This window comes from Pezoporus occidentalis, unplaced genomic scaffold (assembly GCF_034315485.1).
Source record: "Pezoporus occidentalis ecotype Australia unplaced genomic scaffold, CSIRO_AGI_Poc_V1 ctg5, whole genome shotgun sequence".
In the NCBI taxonomy this organism is placed as follows: domain Eukaryota; kingdom Metazoa; phylum Chordata; class Aves; order Psittaciformes; family Psittacidae; genus Pezoporus; species Pezoporus occidentalis.
In genome coordinates, this window is record NW_026915835.1 from 280,202 (window position 1) to 296,996 (window position 16,795).

A 16,795-nucleotide genomic window follows, 5' to 3' on the forward strand; every position below is an offset into this window, starting at 1 on the left:
AATTTTCCATGTGTGCGAGCAGGGGCACACAAACAAATCTGTGTTTGCACACATGGGTGTTCTTATGCATCCAACAGAAACACAATTTGGCAGCTGTCATAAAACACCACAGGAACAATTGGCAGTTACAGGCAAAACAAATGACACATCCAGTCTGAGACTTATAGAAGGGATTATACTCTTAAAAAATAATATTGAGCAGATATATGACTTGTGGTAAGGGCTGGAGGAAATATGGTGTTAACTTAATATTGGTGGTGGAGTGCAATCCCCCAAAGCAGTGTTGGCAGAAGTATGCATCCACTTTATTTGGGCAGAGCAATAACATGACAAAACCAAAAGGTGATTCAAACAGCAGCTGTTGCCAAAGAAGGAAAGAAGGATGCTTCTCAAAAATTGTGTGGCTCTTTTTATGGATGACAAAGTTGTTCCTGCACCCCCAAAACAGAAACTAATAAAAACAACTCTTTTATACTACATATTGTGTTTGAATATAGTTATCCTTAAAAGGATTTTATTGTTTTATTTTTCCAGACTCAAAGATTTAACGTGAAATGTATTGTACTTATATTCTACTTGAAAGAAAAAGGAGCTTTTAAAAACTACTCCAAGTGTTTAAGAAGATTTTTCTTCTTGCCTCTCTGCCAATTCCAGATATTTGTTATTCAGAGATTTTCATTGTTCTCCACCATGCCAATTTCTACTTAAATGAAAGAAGAATTAACTAGTTTTGCCAAATTTAGGCAGAACATGGACTTGAAATATTGAAGTTCAGTGCTTTTGCTTTCTTGTATAAATGTATGAATTTTTAAAGCTTATGTGCAGTATCCACAGGGACTTTAACTTGAACAACATGTGCTTTTCAGTTCTTAAAGTTCTTTATCATCTCTGATTACTTTCTATTTTAATGATTTCATTTATTAATTATTTATTAAAATTTTTCAAATGTAAACTTTCTCTCTTCTTCCAAGTTAGTTTTTATAATTCCAAGAGATCATAAACCCTTACCTAGCTGCATAAATATATGAATAGATCCCTTCAAAAATAATGCTATGATCACTGAAAGCATAAAATATTACTGTTTAACTCAGCAAATGTGTACTATATAAATTTAATATATCTATGTGTTTAGTGTAGCATATTCATGTTTATTATATATTAATAATCATATATACAAATGGATCTGTTAAAAAACATGTGTGTGATGGGTTGATTCCAATTTTTTGTAATCCTGCGTAACTCAATCAGTGTCTTTGATTCTGAAGACAAACAAATTTACCAGTAAGTTCAAAAGAAGTTGTCTCCAGCTCTAACTCTGGTGTCCTGGTCCTGCTCCAAATAGGCATTACGCCAGGACATGGAGCAAACTGCAGTGGTGGTACTGATGGATGATTGTCCCCTGTCCCCAGACAACAGTTACATATCTAACTTCTATTATTGCACCACTGGGTAGCTTTAATATAGTTAAACTTGGGACTTTTCTGGATCCTATCGCAGATGTGGCAAATTTATTGACTTTCCATTACAGTGACTTTATCAGTTCCCTTTTCTCTGCGCCTCAGAGTCCAGAACAGTATTTCCTTCGGATACTCTATCTGTAGGCTCTCTTCTTGGTTTGTCAGCAACATGCAGGTGGCATGCATCAGCTTCTCTGTAGATGCAAGCACCACCAATCTCTTCAGAGATTTGAACAAGATCTTCACTGTTCAGAAATCCAGCTGACTTTTTTATCATTGCAATGCATAGTAATAGTTTCTAGTACTCAAAGAATAATTTTCATTTCCAGGATGCTCTACAAATGGTACCTGTGAATCCTCTCAGTGCTCATATGATGCAAGAAAGCATTTCATTCTCAGATTAACACAGTGGGAAACTGAAGCAACTTAATCAAGAGAATGGAGAAAGTAAACCTATCCTGTTTAAAAGTTGTTTATACCTTCAGTAGTCTTATTACTGACATTAACAGGTCAATTAGCAGGGTTTGGATTAGTGCCTGCAAGATACGGAATTAGAGTCCAAGAATTATTGACTGAGTCCTCTTCAATATGCCTAAACAGAGTCACCTTTTGGAGGCATGGAGTCCTGGCACACCTAGAAGGATATTTCATGAGTGTTGACCCTCAGCACTCTATTCATGCTCTTGTGGGTTGATTCCAGTTGTAAAACAAAATAATGGCAAGGTCATGTTCTTAACACAAGCAAAGTCACTTATAAAGTCACGTTTCCTTGGATGTGCCAGCAATAACTGGCAAATAATTTTTTCCCCTTAAACCGCTAACCTGCTTTGATTGGCATACAACCTTGTATTGGTTCCGCCTCCTAGCTTCTTTCAAGGCCATGTTCTTGGTGTTTGTGGACATGATTTCATTGTTGCTATCACCCTTAGATTTGTTGTTCTCTCCATCTATACCACTGCAAAATGAATATTCAGAAAACTGTAGCTTATTTGAACCTTCTGTCTGTTTTGGGTGAGAGCCTGTGTCTGTGATTTAGGCAGAGTTTAATGTTTCGGTTCACTGCTCCTATAGATAAATTAAAATGTATCTAGTAGTTGTTTTAAAGAGAACAGCAATGGTTAAATACAACTTGCAGCAGTCACCAGATGACAATGTTCATCCTTGGCTGTCACATGGGCCTGAAAGAGACTTGGCCTTCTGTCCATTTTTTGGTAGATTTCCACTTGTTCCATCCTTGCCCCAGAACGTTGTGTGTCTATTATGGATATCGGATTTAATAGGAAATTTCTATCTGGCTAGGACTGTAGCTGATCCTACATTTGTCCAAAGGGAGGAGTGAGGTGCCTCCCTTGGCATCTCTCTAGTGCCAGTTTTCCCTAATCCTAGGAGAGGACTGGGATGACTCCGTGTGTTGAGTTCTATTGTGGTGCTGCAGGGCTCTGCGGGCTGTGTTAGCAGCTAGTAGTAATAATGGACTTCCACCCACAGCAGGAGAGTGCTGCACAGAATGGCCCACTGTGACTGTCAGAAGTCTGACTTTTAAAAATGAGATCAAGCAAATAAGCATAGCCTAAAGACTTTTTAGAATTGTATGTTGCCCTTTCACCTCTGACTTTATCTTCCAGCCTTTGCTAACCATGAATATTTAATATGGCCACCACTGCATCTTGTGGAATAAATGGCAGGCTCTGAGTTTCAAAACTTAATCTGAAAAGCAATGCATATACATCAATACAGGAAAAAAATCATCACACCCAGAGAAAATCCTTTTTCATAAGCCCACTTATTAAAAAAAGTAATGTAATATCATGAGTTTTCATTAATACTAGTCTTCAATAAGCCTAAAGCAAATCCTTGCTTGCTGTGTGCTTGCTACGCTTGTTGTACAGAACTGCCTGAAAGTGATGAAGGTTCAATCAGTGTGTGGAGAGCAGAGAGCGTGCGACTGAGATAGATACAAGCTCTAGTTGAGTAGAGGTTCTCAATCCTCAGTTGTCTTTCCTGGAAAAGATGATTATGGATGTTTTACAGGAATAATAATGCTCATTTTCAGACCTCACAGAGTGCTTTGCACCTGCAAAATTCTATAAAAATGTGAGCTGGTCCTTGCCAGTAAGTGACTATTATTGCACCTGTTTTGCGGATGCAGAAGGGAGGAAAGGTCAGTGGGCTGACCCAGGGTCACATAGGTTCTCAGCAGCAGATTTAGAACAAAGGAACAGGCCTCTCTGGTCACATTGATCATGCTGCCATGCAGCAAATGTAACTCAAGTTTAATATATATATATTTAATCCTAGAAAAGAATTTTTTTCCTCTTTGCTTCTTCAAAATAAATGTGCTCCCAAGCTACCAAATCCCACGTTTCTATTAAAGCATTAAATGCTTTCCAGTTGCTAGCCAGAAAACTCAGCAGAAAACCTGTAGAACACCAAAGTAACTCTTCTTTTAAATAATTGATGATGCCAAATAGCAGCAGTGTTATGCCAACAAAGAAATCGGTCTCTCAAAATATTTTATTCATTATGCCTCAAGAAACCCAAAGTCTTGTTTTTAACGAAAGCAATTTTCAGAAGTTGGCTCTCAGTTAATCTGAAACATCTGCTTATTACAATTCTTGGTGTTAGAGCACTGGTGCTCCCAAGTAAATTTTTCAGCTTTAAATAATACGTATGGAAGTCTTGGCAGAGAGATGAGGAAGGAGAGAGTAGCATTTGCCAAATGTACATTTTACTTTATAGGGCTGTAGTGCTATATTTTAATAATACATGTGTGGAAGAGAATCTACTAATCCGATTAAATAACAGGACAAGAAGGAATTAATTCCAAGGTTCAAAAAGACCCCATTCTATTCAGCTGAAACTTTATATTCCAGGGTAAAATGGTTAGAAGTCTTGGCTAACTATACTGCTATAAAACAGCCAGAAACAGATCTCTCTCTGCACTGTTCATAAATCAAGGTCACTTATGTGAGAAGGCTATGTTGTGATAAATTTGCCTGACAATTAGATGAGGAGGGCATATCAATGTTAAATTATATTCTTTATACACTCTGATCAGAAGGTGATGATGTAAACACCATGGCAGCATTATGAAACAGAAAATTACATTCCAGATAATAACAGATATTCATGGTGCATGGGTTTGCACTTTAATGTGCTGTGTTTTACTCAGTCGTATTAGTATTTCAAATTATGTAGCATTCCCTTCTTTATATGTACTTAGGTTTTTTTTTTCACTAAAAATGCACCTGCCTCTCCTTTTCTCCTCCCTGTTTCTCTGACTTTTCTCTTTTCCCTTTTTCCTTTTCCTTTTTTTTTTTTTTGATTCTGGGGGAAAAAAAAAAAAGCCTAAAGCAAAACTGTCTGTGCAAGAAAATGTTAACAAGTAGTTTCAAGATTTATAAGCCAGGATTTTATGTTATATATTTACAGATTCGATCTGCGTACCAGGCTTTGATCCAAGCCTTAGCATGATGACTGGAATCACTCCGATTAACCCAATGATACCAGGCATGGGGTTAGTGCCGCCACCACCACCAACAGATGTGCCTGTAGTCAAAGAAATAATTCACTGCAAAAGCTGCACTCTCTTCCCTCCAAACCCAAGTAAGTAAATCTGATCAAAGAATAACATTTTCTTAAATGCATCACATGAAATATTTTATAAATGATAAAAAATAAGCATTTTTAATAGAATGTGGGCAAGTATGGTGTTTCCTTTTAAGGTCTGCTCTGTGTGCAAAGTGTGGTATGGTATTACCATACTTAATCATCTTTGCAAGGTCATGTTAAAAAAGCCTACTCAGTTTGTACAACAAAGAAAAATAAGTACATAAGCAAAGCTAACACAGCCTGAAGATCTAGCTTCTCACAGTAGAAGTCAGTCTTTCCTGTAGATCAGAATGTCACAAAATATAACAGTTATATAATGCTTATCATCTCCTATATCACTGCGGGCTCCCCTTCACATGCCAGCAGTGAGATGGAACCAGTCTGGGTTCATGTTCCTGAATATAGCACCTTGCACCCAAGTGCTGGCTAGCTGTGGTCGCTCCCTGGGAGAGGTGGAGGGAAAGAGGGTCTATGGCTACTCTTTTGCCATTTTTGGGGAGCACCTTGGCAGGTAAGTTTCTTCTCCTCTCTAAAAGCAGAGACCAGGCTTCCTTCTGCCCCTTCTGGGACTGTGTAAAGAAAGGCTCTTCCCACTGAGCCACCTGCTCAGGCACAAAGCCTAATTTTGTGCATGTTAGTCCTAGGAGTTTAGTTTCAGGGCCATCAGACCAGCACTGTCACTATCACTGCAAAGACAAAAGAGAAAATTAAGCAAATAGTCTGCTACTCTGGATTTGCTGGGTACCCAGATCATGCTTTAATTAAACTGGTTGTGTGTGAGAATATGTATATATACATATATGTATGTTTTAAGGTTTTAAACTCCATTTACTGTGTTAAAGGGCCAAAAACCAAAGTCATATCAATCATTCCTTCTTAGAAAGTTACTTTTAGAGGAATACTCAAGTCATCTACATGTAAACAAGTTGAAGTGTTATGACAGAATATACTTTTTATACAGCCTTCAAAATTTAATAGTTTTGTGATTTAAGTTTGTGTTTATTTTCTCTACATATACACATAAAAATAACGTTTCTTGCCACTCCACTTCATGAGCACTTGTAAACAGTGAGGTTATCCTTCCTGTGCACTGGCATCCACTCCATTATCTGGCAACAAGACAAAACAGATAACCAGCAGAGCATTTTCATCATGCTGTCACTTCATCGTGTTTCCCACTTTGTTCTTATGTTTCCTGTGCTCCTGTACTCTGAGACAGAATTGAAATTATGCTAAGAACAGGGAAAGGTGTCCCTGGGGTTTACCCAGCATGGGCTTGCTTGCAGAGGGTCCACACACTTGGTGAGTGTGGCAAGTGATGGGTGGAAGCCAAAGACAGAATCATAGAATCATAGAATGGTTTGGATTGCAAGGGACCATAAGGATCATCCAGTTCCAACCCGCCTGTCATGGACAGAGACACCTTTCACTAGACCAGGTTACTCAAAGCCCTGTCCAACGTGGCCTTGAACACTGCCAGGGATGGAGCATCCACAACTTCTCTAAGTTCAGGCTTTGAATGTACTGCACCAGTGCTTGAGATCTGTGCTCAGAGTCAAATCAGAAGCTCCCCTGCTTTGAAACTGAATGTTTTGTATTTTTTGTGTGGCAGTGCAGGGAAAGGAAGCATCCTTTTAGACCTTGTTGTGGAGAAGTCAGGAACTGATCTCCAAAATGCCACCTAAAATTTGAAAACTTTTAGATTCAAGTAATTCTGGACAATCTCTGCAATAGTCAATAATTTTGCTTCTTCCCCTCTCCCACCTGCATGCTATGTCAAATAAATGTTGCAGCCCAGAACTGATTAGGGGAATTAATAGAACCAATGGATCAAAAGACAAATTTTGTATTCCAATATGATTTCTGTTTTGATTTAGATCTTCCACCACCTTCAACAAGAGAGAGACCTCCTGGGTGTAAAACAGTGTTTGTTGGAGGATTACCAGAAAATGCGACAGAGGAAATTATTCAGGAAGTCTTTGAGCAGTGTGGAGATATAACAGCAATTCGGAAAAGCAAGAAGAATTTTTGTCACATTCGTTTTGCAGAGGAGTTCATGGTTGATAAAGCCATTTACCTTTCTGGTAATTCACATTCTTTAATGGATTTTCCTTGCTTCTCATTTGTATTTTGTGATGCTAATGTTTGCTTATTTTCCTAGCTTTTATCTCAGCAAGTCTTTCTTCAGATCAGTGGCTGTAGCTTGGAGTGGCAAGGGGCAATTCTGTATTTCGGTATGTCTGCCAAGACTTGTGTGTGGTTTTGTATGTTGCTTACCTGGGAGCAATATCCTGCCATCCCACAACGTTGCAGCAGATCCTGACATTTGCTACAGAACAATCTTATTTTCGATTTACACAGACTTAAATAGTTTTGCTCACAGGTTGTGGAAAGAGGAGGGCAGTAGGCCAGGAACACTGCTGTTTTCCAGTGCCGATTTCTGTGATAGGCTGGCAATTTCATTGGCATATTTTTATAGATTTGCAGTGCAATCTGCACGCAGGTATTCCACTGCTGCACGAGTTAGATTCTGAGCCCCATGTTTAGGCTATGTCTGTTTCCTCCCAGGACAATGAGTGCCACAGAAACTCAGTCATAAAATTTCAGAATCTGTTTTCTTTTCCAACAAAGGAACAGACAAAAATGAAAAAAAAAAAAACAAACAAAACACCACAAAAAAAACCCAACCTCTAACTCACAAGGAAAAAAAAAAATGACAGAAGAAGAAGGATGAAAAAATAATTCTGCTTTCACTTACCAGGCTCGTGAGACTGTCAGTGTCCTCTTACAGGTTACAGGTTCCTTCATGTGAAGATTGGCTTCCTAACTGAGGCCTTCTTCACCTTTCTGAAGACATGTTTGTCTTCACAGGCTAGTTCATCTCTCTTTCTGGATCCTGGGAAGACCCACAAATGTTGTTCTGCCCCACAAGTGTAGTGTAACACTTTCACCCCGCCTGAAAGGTATTCTTACATGAACATGGGCCAGGAACTGCTCCTTGGCCAAGACAGAGACTGGCTTTCAGGCACCCACCCTGCGTAGAGTGACCCTGAAGGGACTCACTGGAACCATCCAAAACGGAGCTTGGGAGGCAGCTGATGCTCATACCCTTGTTTGAGCTTCCACCCTGACCATCTTCTGTCTAGCAGTAAAGATGTAACCTCAGTGTCCTGTAAGTGTACATAGGAAGCTTACACAGCTAGGAGCAAGTGGCCTCTCAAATCACCATCAATTACATTCTAAAATGAAGGAAAGGAAGAAAAGAAGACATCTGAACTTTTGAAATATGTGGTCAGGAGAAACCTAACTCCTTTGTTTCACAAAGGTTTGGGGGTTTGGGTTTGTGGGGCTTTTTTTCCTAACTTGGCTGCTTGCTTTAAATATCTCTTTGAAGAGCTACAGAAAATTGTGAGGTTTATGAGATCTATATAAAAAGTTCTCTGAAATATTGCTGTATTTTCAGGTTTCTCCTAGATCTTCATTCTACCCTGTTTCTTTCTTTTTTTTTTTTCAATTTTCACTTCATTTCTTCTTCAATCCTCATTCTCTCTTCCCAGTTCCCATCCTTCCTGTTCATTTGTTTATTCACATTACTTCCGTAACACTGTAGTTCATTGGGGCAGATTACAGGAATTGCAGTATTAAGAAGCAGCAGCACATTTCTCAGCTTCCAACTTCTGTTTAAGGGGCCCCATCTCCAGATGAGATGAAGAGGGACACACCAGACTAAGTAAGAGCTGTAACGATAAACAAAACAGTGTCAAAAGAGAGAGCAAGGAAAAGCTTGGAAACCTACAGGCTGCTACCCGGAGCCAGAGCCAGTGTCCTTCTAGATGAGATTCCTGCTTCTTGGCAGCTGACTTTGCTTCACTCCACGTCAAGTTTCATCTTACTTTTATATGCCTTAAATCCTGGAGGACCAGATTTGATGATTAGAGGTAGGAAATTCCCTATGCTGCCATCTGTCCTCATTCATAGCACACTAGAGTGTGCTTTCAGAATAAGGGAAATGAGCAGAAACGGAGGTGGCAGATTCCCTTTCTCATCCTTCCTCATCCTGAATTTTCTGCAGTTAATTTTCAAGTTCTTGATCCATCCTTCCTTCTTCCGTTTCCTTTCATCACAGTTGCACTGCTCTCTACACTTCCTCTTACCGTCTGCTCTGCAGCTTCCCTCCCTGTCTGCCTTTTCCTCCACACTTTCTCTTTCTTCTAGAGTGTTGTAATTAGTATCTCTGACCAGTGGAACTGATGGGAGGAAGAAAAGCAGGGACACACTGCAGCCAAGTTTCACATCTTTTTACCACCAGCACTGAACTCTGCAGATGAAACTGATTGTCCCGCACCACTGCAGATCAGGGAGATCTGACGCTAGGCAGGGGCATGTTTTATTTGTACTGAAATACTGGGTGGTTTTAATCAGTCTTTGTTCCATTCTCAGCCATAATGTATTCTGAAGTGATAGGGATAAAGCATATTGTTAAAGCATTTTCTTTTCTGAGTAAAAGACAAGAGATGTACAAACAGAATGTGGTTAATACAGTATGCATGTTATATTAGGGCGAAGTCCTGCCTTTGATATCCGTAATATAATGATAATTTTGTCTACCTAATCAGTTTTATCTATCTACCCCATCTAATCTCATCAAACTTTGCATTTATCCTGTGCTTATCATCAGAATAGTGCAAGTGATTACAAAATTCACCAAGTGGTTTAATCACTGATTTTTTCAGTGCCCAAGTAAACTTGTATGAAAAGGATACTGGGACATAGGTAGAAGACTATGATAAAAGAATTTACTTAAGGAAGAGCGGATTTCATTTAGCCCTGAAAGTTAAATTTTGATCTCCTGAAAAAAAAAGACTTTCTAAAATTGACATACCAGCCCCTGAGAAAGCTCTTTGTCCAAACTGCATGTACTTTACTCTTGTGGCTGAAAATTCAGTATCTCCTGGTAATATTGATGGCCCTGGACTTGAAAATAGAGGACAAAGAGATGGCTGAGACAGACCCATTTATACCCCAAAAGCCTGTGTATGCGTTTTTCCTGTGCTGGTGTTTTCCCCTATGGGTTTCCATTTAGTACCATGTACTTGTTTTATTTTGTTCTCGCTGATCATCATCAACACTCTGATCTAGATCCCCAGTTAGAGAGCAGCTATTGACCAATCCCCAGTCTAGCAACACTCAAAGGTAAGTCAAGCCACAGAGTTTTGACTAGACCTGTGATACGGAAATACTCTGATTTTTTTTCCTGTTGCTGCTGCTTTAAAGTGAGGAACTTGGCAAGTTCCCAGTCTTTTCCTCTGCCATTGTGTGCAAAACTGAAATTAAAAATAACAAGCCAGGCACACAGTTCGTACTAGCTGCAGTCCTGAGCAAAGAGATGTGGAAAAGGGTCTGTGAGGGCAGTTCATTGGCCATGCATGAAGGGGAGGCAATGGCAAGTGGTTCTCTCATACATTTCCATACCCTCAAACATAAATAAGGAGACATGGTATTGGAAAAGAGCAAACCTCCCAGCTGCCCCACAGCTCAAAGTTGCCAACCCAGATGAATGCCTGAGGATCCCATACAGCAAATGTGACTTGCCAGTTGTGCACCCCTTGCTACATGGCATACTCCTACGTATCAACCTGTTGAGTCTGCTCTTCACTAGCCAGGCCATTGTCCCTGTGCTTTTGTTCAGGGAAAGATGCCAAGCCCTGCGCAACCTGACATGACTTTGGAGCTGACCCTGATCTGGGGGGGGAGACTGAACTACATGATGACCAAGGTCCCTTCTGACCTAAGTTATTCTAAGTTTCTTTGTGGGTGGAAACTACCTGGTTGGCTGACCACATTCAGCTTTAAGAATTAAACAAGCAGTAAGATTTTTTCAGTATCATTCATGAGCAATTTCAAGAATCTGTTAATTTGGAGTCACTTGAACTGGTTAGCTAAAGGGAACCATTTGTCCAGTGCTACACAGGGTATTGGGTTTTGAACTGCAGTTCGCAGTTTCTTTCCATTATTGCCATTTACTTCAAAGGTGAGGGCCACTTTGATAAAATTCAACTTTGCTGGTGCACACACAACCTGTAGGTGCACAGTCCATTTCATTAGTTCTTTATTCGGATGAAGTGTATCTTTGTGGTCCACAAGAGTCTTGCATCCTCCAGTGTTCCTTGCTGTGTCCATGCCAGCATGCTCCTGCCCACAGAGGCAAAAGAGCTGGGGAGAGAAAGAGAGTTTGTGTCTTCCTGGAAAGTACAGCCCAGCTGGCAGATCTAATTTTAGGTTCATGAGACCTGGCACCTTGGGAGTGTCCTTTCACTTTGCTGATAATGCTGTTTTGGTGCAGGGCAATCATTGTTTGAGGAATGCAGCTGGCGAGTCAGACTGGCAGGGAGGGGGGTAACATTTGTCACCCTTCAACATCTGTTATCAGGGTAGCTGTACTACTGACCCCTTTTGGATGACCGCTTTGTGCTTACACCTCTGCGGATAAAACATAATTACTCCTCATCAGTTTAGGGCCCAGCTTTGAAAGGTCACCCACACTCTTCTGTTATGTCTCACTAAATACGGTGTATCTGTAACTCTTCCTTTCAACACCTTGTGACTAGAGCTAAGTATATAACCACAAACAGCATTCTGGGGGGGAAGAGCAGTGTTTACTCCTCCAAGCAAAAGAAAGCAGAGTAAATAAGGGGGCTTTAAAATAGCAGACAATATTTGCCCCTATTGCAATATTCAATCTACTTCATCCCAAGCTCATGAACCTTGGAGAGCAGATTTTGTAGGTTACATGGAAGTTTTTGATGCCTTCTGGCTTTAAGGGACCTCTTAAATCCTTAGGTTGAGTTTTTCATATGGGTTTGGGCTCATTGCTGTAAAATGAAAGTCATACCTCTTCCTCACTAACAGACTACATAGGTGAACTCCACAAGATGTTTGAAAGGAAAATGTCAAATCAGAAGGTACTCACATTGTGTTTTTTTGGAAGGATCACTACATACATAAATATTCAATGTCTGAAGTTATTTTCTCATATGTGCTGAAGTACAGACAGTCCCTTGTACTCACACAGTCGATGTTTTCCAGTAGTAAAATAAACAGAGTATGCCTAGATATGCATGTTTTACAAAGGTGCTCCTAATCTACTACACAAGCCTTAGCTTTGCTGTCCCTGGAGAGAGTTCAAAACTGAGTTTTATCTGTGGTAGTTAGGTGCTGAAGCTCTTCAAACCACAGGGAAGCCAAAAGACTGAAAGGTTGGTTCTCTTGGATTGCTGTTCAAAAGAAGGTAACGCTATTTTTCCTGCCATTTTGAGCAGGAGTTTCCTGTCCCTGGAGTTAGTACGCAGTCATTGTAGTACTGTGTGTTTCTGAAGAGCCTCTTACATGCCAGCTCATCACAGAATTCATCTCTGCAGCATCCCATGCCTTGAGAAGCCTCTGCTGTGCTGCTCTGCTTCTGAGCCTACTGCAGTGGGCTGGCTTTGAGAAATTAGAGCTAGCCCTGTGCAGTGATTAATTTTACATACATCTGAAGGGTCTCTTTGCAGTTTTCTATGTAGTGTTTTCTCAGGCTTTCTCTGAATTGGCATTTTTAAAGTTAGAGAAAATGAGAGTGTATTTCAGCCTTAGGAATAAAACTTGGCAAAAGATAGCTGTCCAGCCTATGTTCTTACACAGTATGGTCACAAAAAGCTCCTTCTATAGTTTTGGCATGATTTGTTTGTCCTCTGTGAAAAGTCAAAAGTTTTAGTTCAGAGCAGGGCCCTATTGTACTGCTGTGCAGCCCCTTAAAGCCTTCACAGTCTGCTAGCTTTGGCATATTATACATTGACCAAATTATTGATATGTAAAACATGGTTAAAGATAAGGCACAGCAGATTTCATTATTCATTCTGAAAGGGCCCTTGCAAATGTCTTCTAAATTCATCAGTACTTTAAAAATAACTTTAAAGAATGCTAAACTCAGTTCATTTGTAGATGATTTATGTTTGCTACCAGATTGTTTCCCTCTTTGTGGTACAGGAATTTATGTACCACAATTTCCTCATTCATCTGTAGTCATGATTTTTATAGAAGTCAGCCTTTCCTCTTACTTCCAATCCCTTTGGCAGGCTGGAGAAAAGTACTAAACTGTATCCGATCTCAATAAGATCAGGGAAAGAAGGAGTCTACATTCAGACGAAACCAAATCCTTGTTTAGTAGTTGGTTTTTGTTTACCTGGCCTTTGCACTTACAAAGGTTGGGAGTATCAAGTAGAAAAATATACTTCTAAATGAAAGTGTAGATTCTGTAACTTTGGGTTGACTTTTCAGCTCATCCTCTGTGTTGATAGGCAATACAGAGAATTCCAAGGATAAAGCAGTGGATGAATGTTCATCTTCCTGTGAAAACAGTTATCAACAGAATCTGTGTAGATATGTGAGAATCTGTTAATGTATATTTTTACTTAGTTGCACTTGAGGGGGACAAGAAAAAAAGCAAAGAAGTCCTGCAACAGTTAGTTCTGCTTGTTGATTTCAGGTTACCGCATGAGATTAGGATCTAGCACAGACAAAAAGGATTCAGGTCGCCTTCATGTTGATTTTGCTCAGGCAAGAGATGACTTTTATGAATGGGAATGCAAACAAAGAATGCTGGCCAGAGAAGAGCGCCACAGACGCAAAATGGAAGAAGACAGACTGCGCCCTCCTTCACCTCCGGCAATAATGCATTATTCTGAACACGAAGCTGCTTTGCTGGCTGAAAAATTGAAAGGTAAGCAGCATTTGATACTTTTCAGTGTATTATTCCTTAAGAGCAGGAGCCACTCAGAAGTCAGAGCAGGAGAGCTGATTTCTCTCTCATGTATTTCATTACTTGCCCTGTTAGCTTTCCCCCATTCTTCTGCCATTTTTATGCCAACAGCAATGATACTCACCCACCTGCTAGAAATGTATATTATTTGTCTATCTACCTGTGCTTTAACAACTATGACACAACCTTCAGAATACTACAAGAGGGTTTTTTTCTGTTCATTTGCTCTCATCATATGCTTTGGACACACTCTCATAATAAGACAACCTATTACAAACATCCTTTATATTAAAGGCCTCATTCTTAAAATGTCTTTGTTCCTTGACTGATTATGTTGCTACATCACATGCACATGACCATGCCAGTTCCTGGCATTTAAATTGCCCTCATGAGCTGCATTTTGATGTGCCCCTCAGAGGCAGTGGTTGCAACTTATCTCTGACACACACCATCCATTCTTTCATTCCCTCTTTAGGGCTGGAATTTCTTGTGCAAGATAGTGTCTTGTTTTGGTATGTGTTTGCTTGCTTGTTTGTTTTTTTTCTAGGTACACTTAGCAAGTTAATATTTTTAAGGGTGCAGCTTGAGGATTCCTGACATTAATAGTTAACACAGAAAGTAAGAGGAAAAATAACATTATTCATGGTAAAGAAATTAAAGAGCAAGGAAACAATTCCTTATACCCTGTAGAGTTTTGTTTGTTTTCATTAAGTGTTTAACAACTGTGTTTGGCATTTTTTATCTATGTGCTGGCCAAGCACGTTACTTTACTGTGTGCCAGGTCACAAGAAACTGTGATTCTTGCCACTGTTTCAGAATTATCCAGGTTAGAGTTAGGCTATCTAGCTGTCAACACACTGGCCTCTATTCTAACTATGAAACATGTTTGGGAAGCTGAAGATGGGCAGCGTGAAATGTTGCATCCTTGGAGCATGGAGCAAAGATACACCCTACCGTCTCTGAGTACTGCATTGGTCGCTGTTAGTTGCCACTGTTTCCTCAGTCTTTTATTAGCTTGTGTAACAGATATTGTCACCACATACACTGTCAAATAATTCATGAAATAACTGGGATATCGGTAAAATAACTGAGATAGATTGATAAAACAGAAGAAAAAGAGGAAACAGGCTCCAATATAAGAATTTTTAATTCTTACCTAGCTTCCAGTCCAGCCCCTCTAGACATTATACAATACAATAGAGAGTATTAGATCCATCTGTTCCCTGAATCTGTTTTCAGTTGAATATTTTAGGAGTTAATCTTTTATAGAGAAGTTTTCCCTTATGTAGTAAGGCCTAGAGGTTTCCTGAACTTAGCCAGAAAGTGCAAGAAGTCCAGACAATTTCTTCCATATGGCTAGCCATTGCTTGGGGCAACTGAGTGTAGGGGTTTGCAAGATATTTAAGATGTCTGTATTTAGAAAGGTTATTCTTTTCATTCTGGGAAGTTTCTATACTTAATTAAAACTTATTCCAAGCATTTAGATCTTTGGTTCTCCTGAGGGACATTTGACAAGAGCTTGGTGTGTAGGCACAAGTTTAATATAGAAATATTTTTTGCATGGTATAGACCAAAACCACGTTCATGACTATTTCTCTGGAAATAAAGGTAAACTTTCAGAAGCATACAGAATTAAATATAAGAAATTAAGAAAACAAAATTGTAAGTTTATTTTAATTGGTAAAAAAAATAATAAAACTCCAGCAAAAAATGATGCTGCAATCTTACAGACTTCACTAATTAGCAATTGCCTTGTATCAGGATTAATGGCACCAGCTCTGGATCTGTACAGGCTGTTGGGCATGGAGAATACAAAGAAGCCCCCTCTCTTCTCACCAGTCATGAATTGTCTCCTGTACTAAGTAAGGTAGAGAGCAGAGGAGGGGTTCAGTCATTGTACTGGTCTGCTTTACTTTTCCTATGGCATTATGGCCAGTATTTATAAGGCAGTGAGGCAGAACATTATGGCCTCCCTTGGGCAACATGAATTCACCACATAAGCCCTTTGTGACATCCTAAAAACAGAAGTAAAGCACAGTAAAAAACTTCTTTAACTCTGGCAAAACACAGTTCATGTCATCATATATTCACAATTCAAACGTGGACTTCAGTGAAGCTCACAGAAGGTATGTATTTGTGCACACACAGACACACATATATATAAAACTTGGGGTCAAAATCTCAGGTCTGTGGATATCAACAGATTTGCATTGCTGCAAAAGCCTGGTAGACTAATCCTAAAGAAGAGAGGGGTCAAAATATATCTGCTTTTGGCAGGATTTACCTTGAAAGACTGGCTTTTGAGCTTTGCAGTTGTTTTCTTAAGGAAAGTTATAACCTCTCCATGGTACCCACTTCAAAAGGCTCCTGAGCTCTGGTGCCAACTCATGAGACAGAGCTGCAGGTGCCAGTGTGCAAGTTTCAGCTCCTGCAGAGCCTCCAGAAGTTCACTGAGGAACAGTAGCTGAAAAACAAGCCAAAATAGCCAAACATCTGTCATCCCAAGATACTGCTTCGCAATCACAGATGTAGACAACTTGGTCTGAATCCAAGCAACTTTTGTTGTCAAAATAACCTTGGAAATTCCTGACAGCAAGGAAATCTGATGGTGAGCAGAGATGAACTAGGCTCATCAGCCAGTCCCCTGTTGTGGTCTAGGTATTTATTGAGCCTGTAGCAGAGGTGACAATATCTTTTTTCACCTTCTGTAAACTGCAGCATAAGACTAAAAGAAATCATTGAGTCTATGTACCAGACTTGGCTGGAAACTCTTACCCTGGTGTTGTCAGCATATTCCTGTTCCTCTCATGTGGTGAATTCACCTGCTGCGGCAGTAACTGCCATAGAGGAGAGGGGGTGGGAGAGTATAGAGGATCTTTTATGCCAGTTGGAAACAAAAGATCATTATAAAATTTCAGCCAGGTAGTCT

General features: G+C 39.8%; 1 protein-coding gene across 8 annotated transcripts in view; it reads left to right on the plus strand.

The window, feature by feature from the left end:
- The window catches only part of ENOX1 (ecto-NOX disulfide-thiol exchanger 1), a 371,724-nt gene that overhangs the window by 262,552 nt on the left and 92,377 nt on the right, over window positions 1-16,795 (plus strand). For all 8 annotated transcript variants that reach the window (XM_062636831.1, XM_062636830.1, XM_062636823.1 and 5 more), the window contains exons 6-8: window positions 4,890-5,063; window positions 6,947-7,153; window positions 13,594-13,827. In XM_062636831.1, coding sequence (XP_062492815.1) covers window positions 4,890-5,063; window positions 6,947-7,153; window positions 13,594-13,827 — 615 coding nt within the window. The remainder of the gene's footprint in view (window positions 1-4,889; window positions 5,064-6,946; window positions 7,154-13,593; window positions 13,828-16,795) is intronic.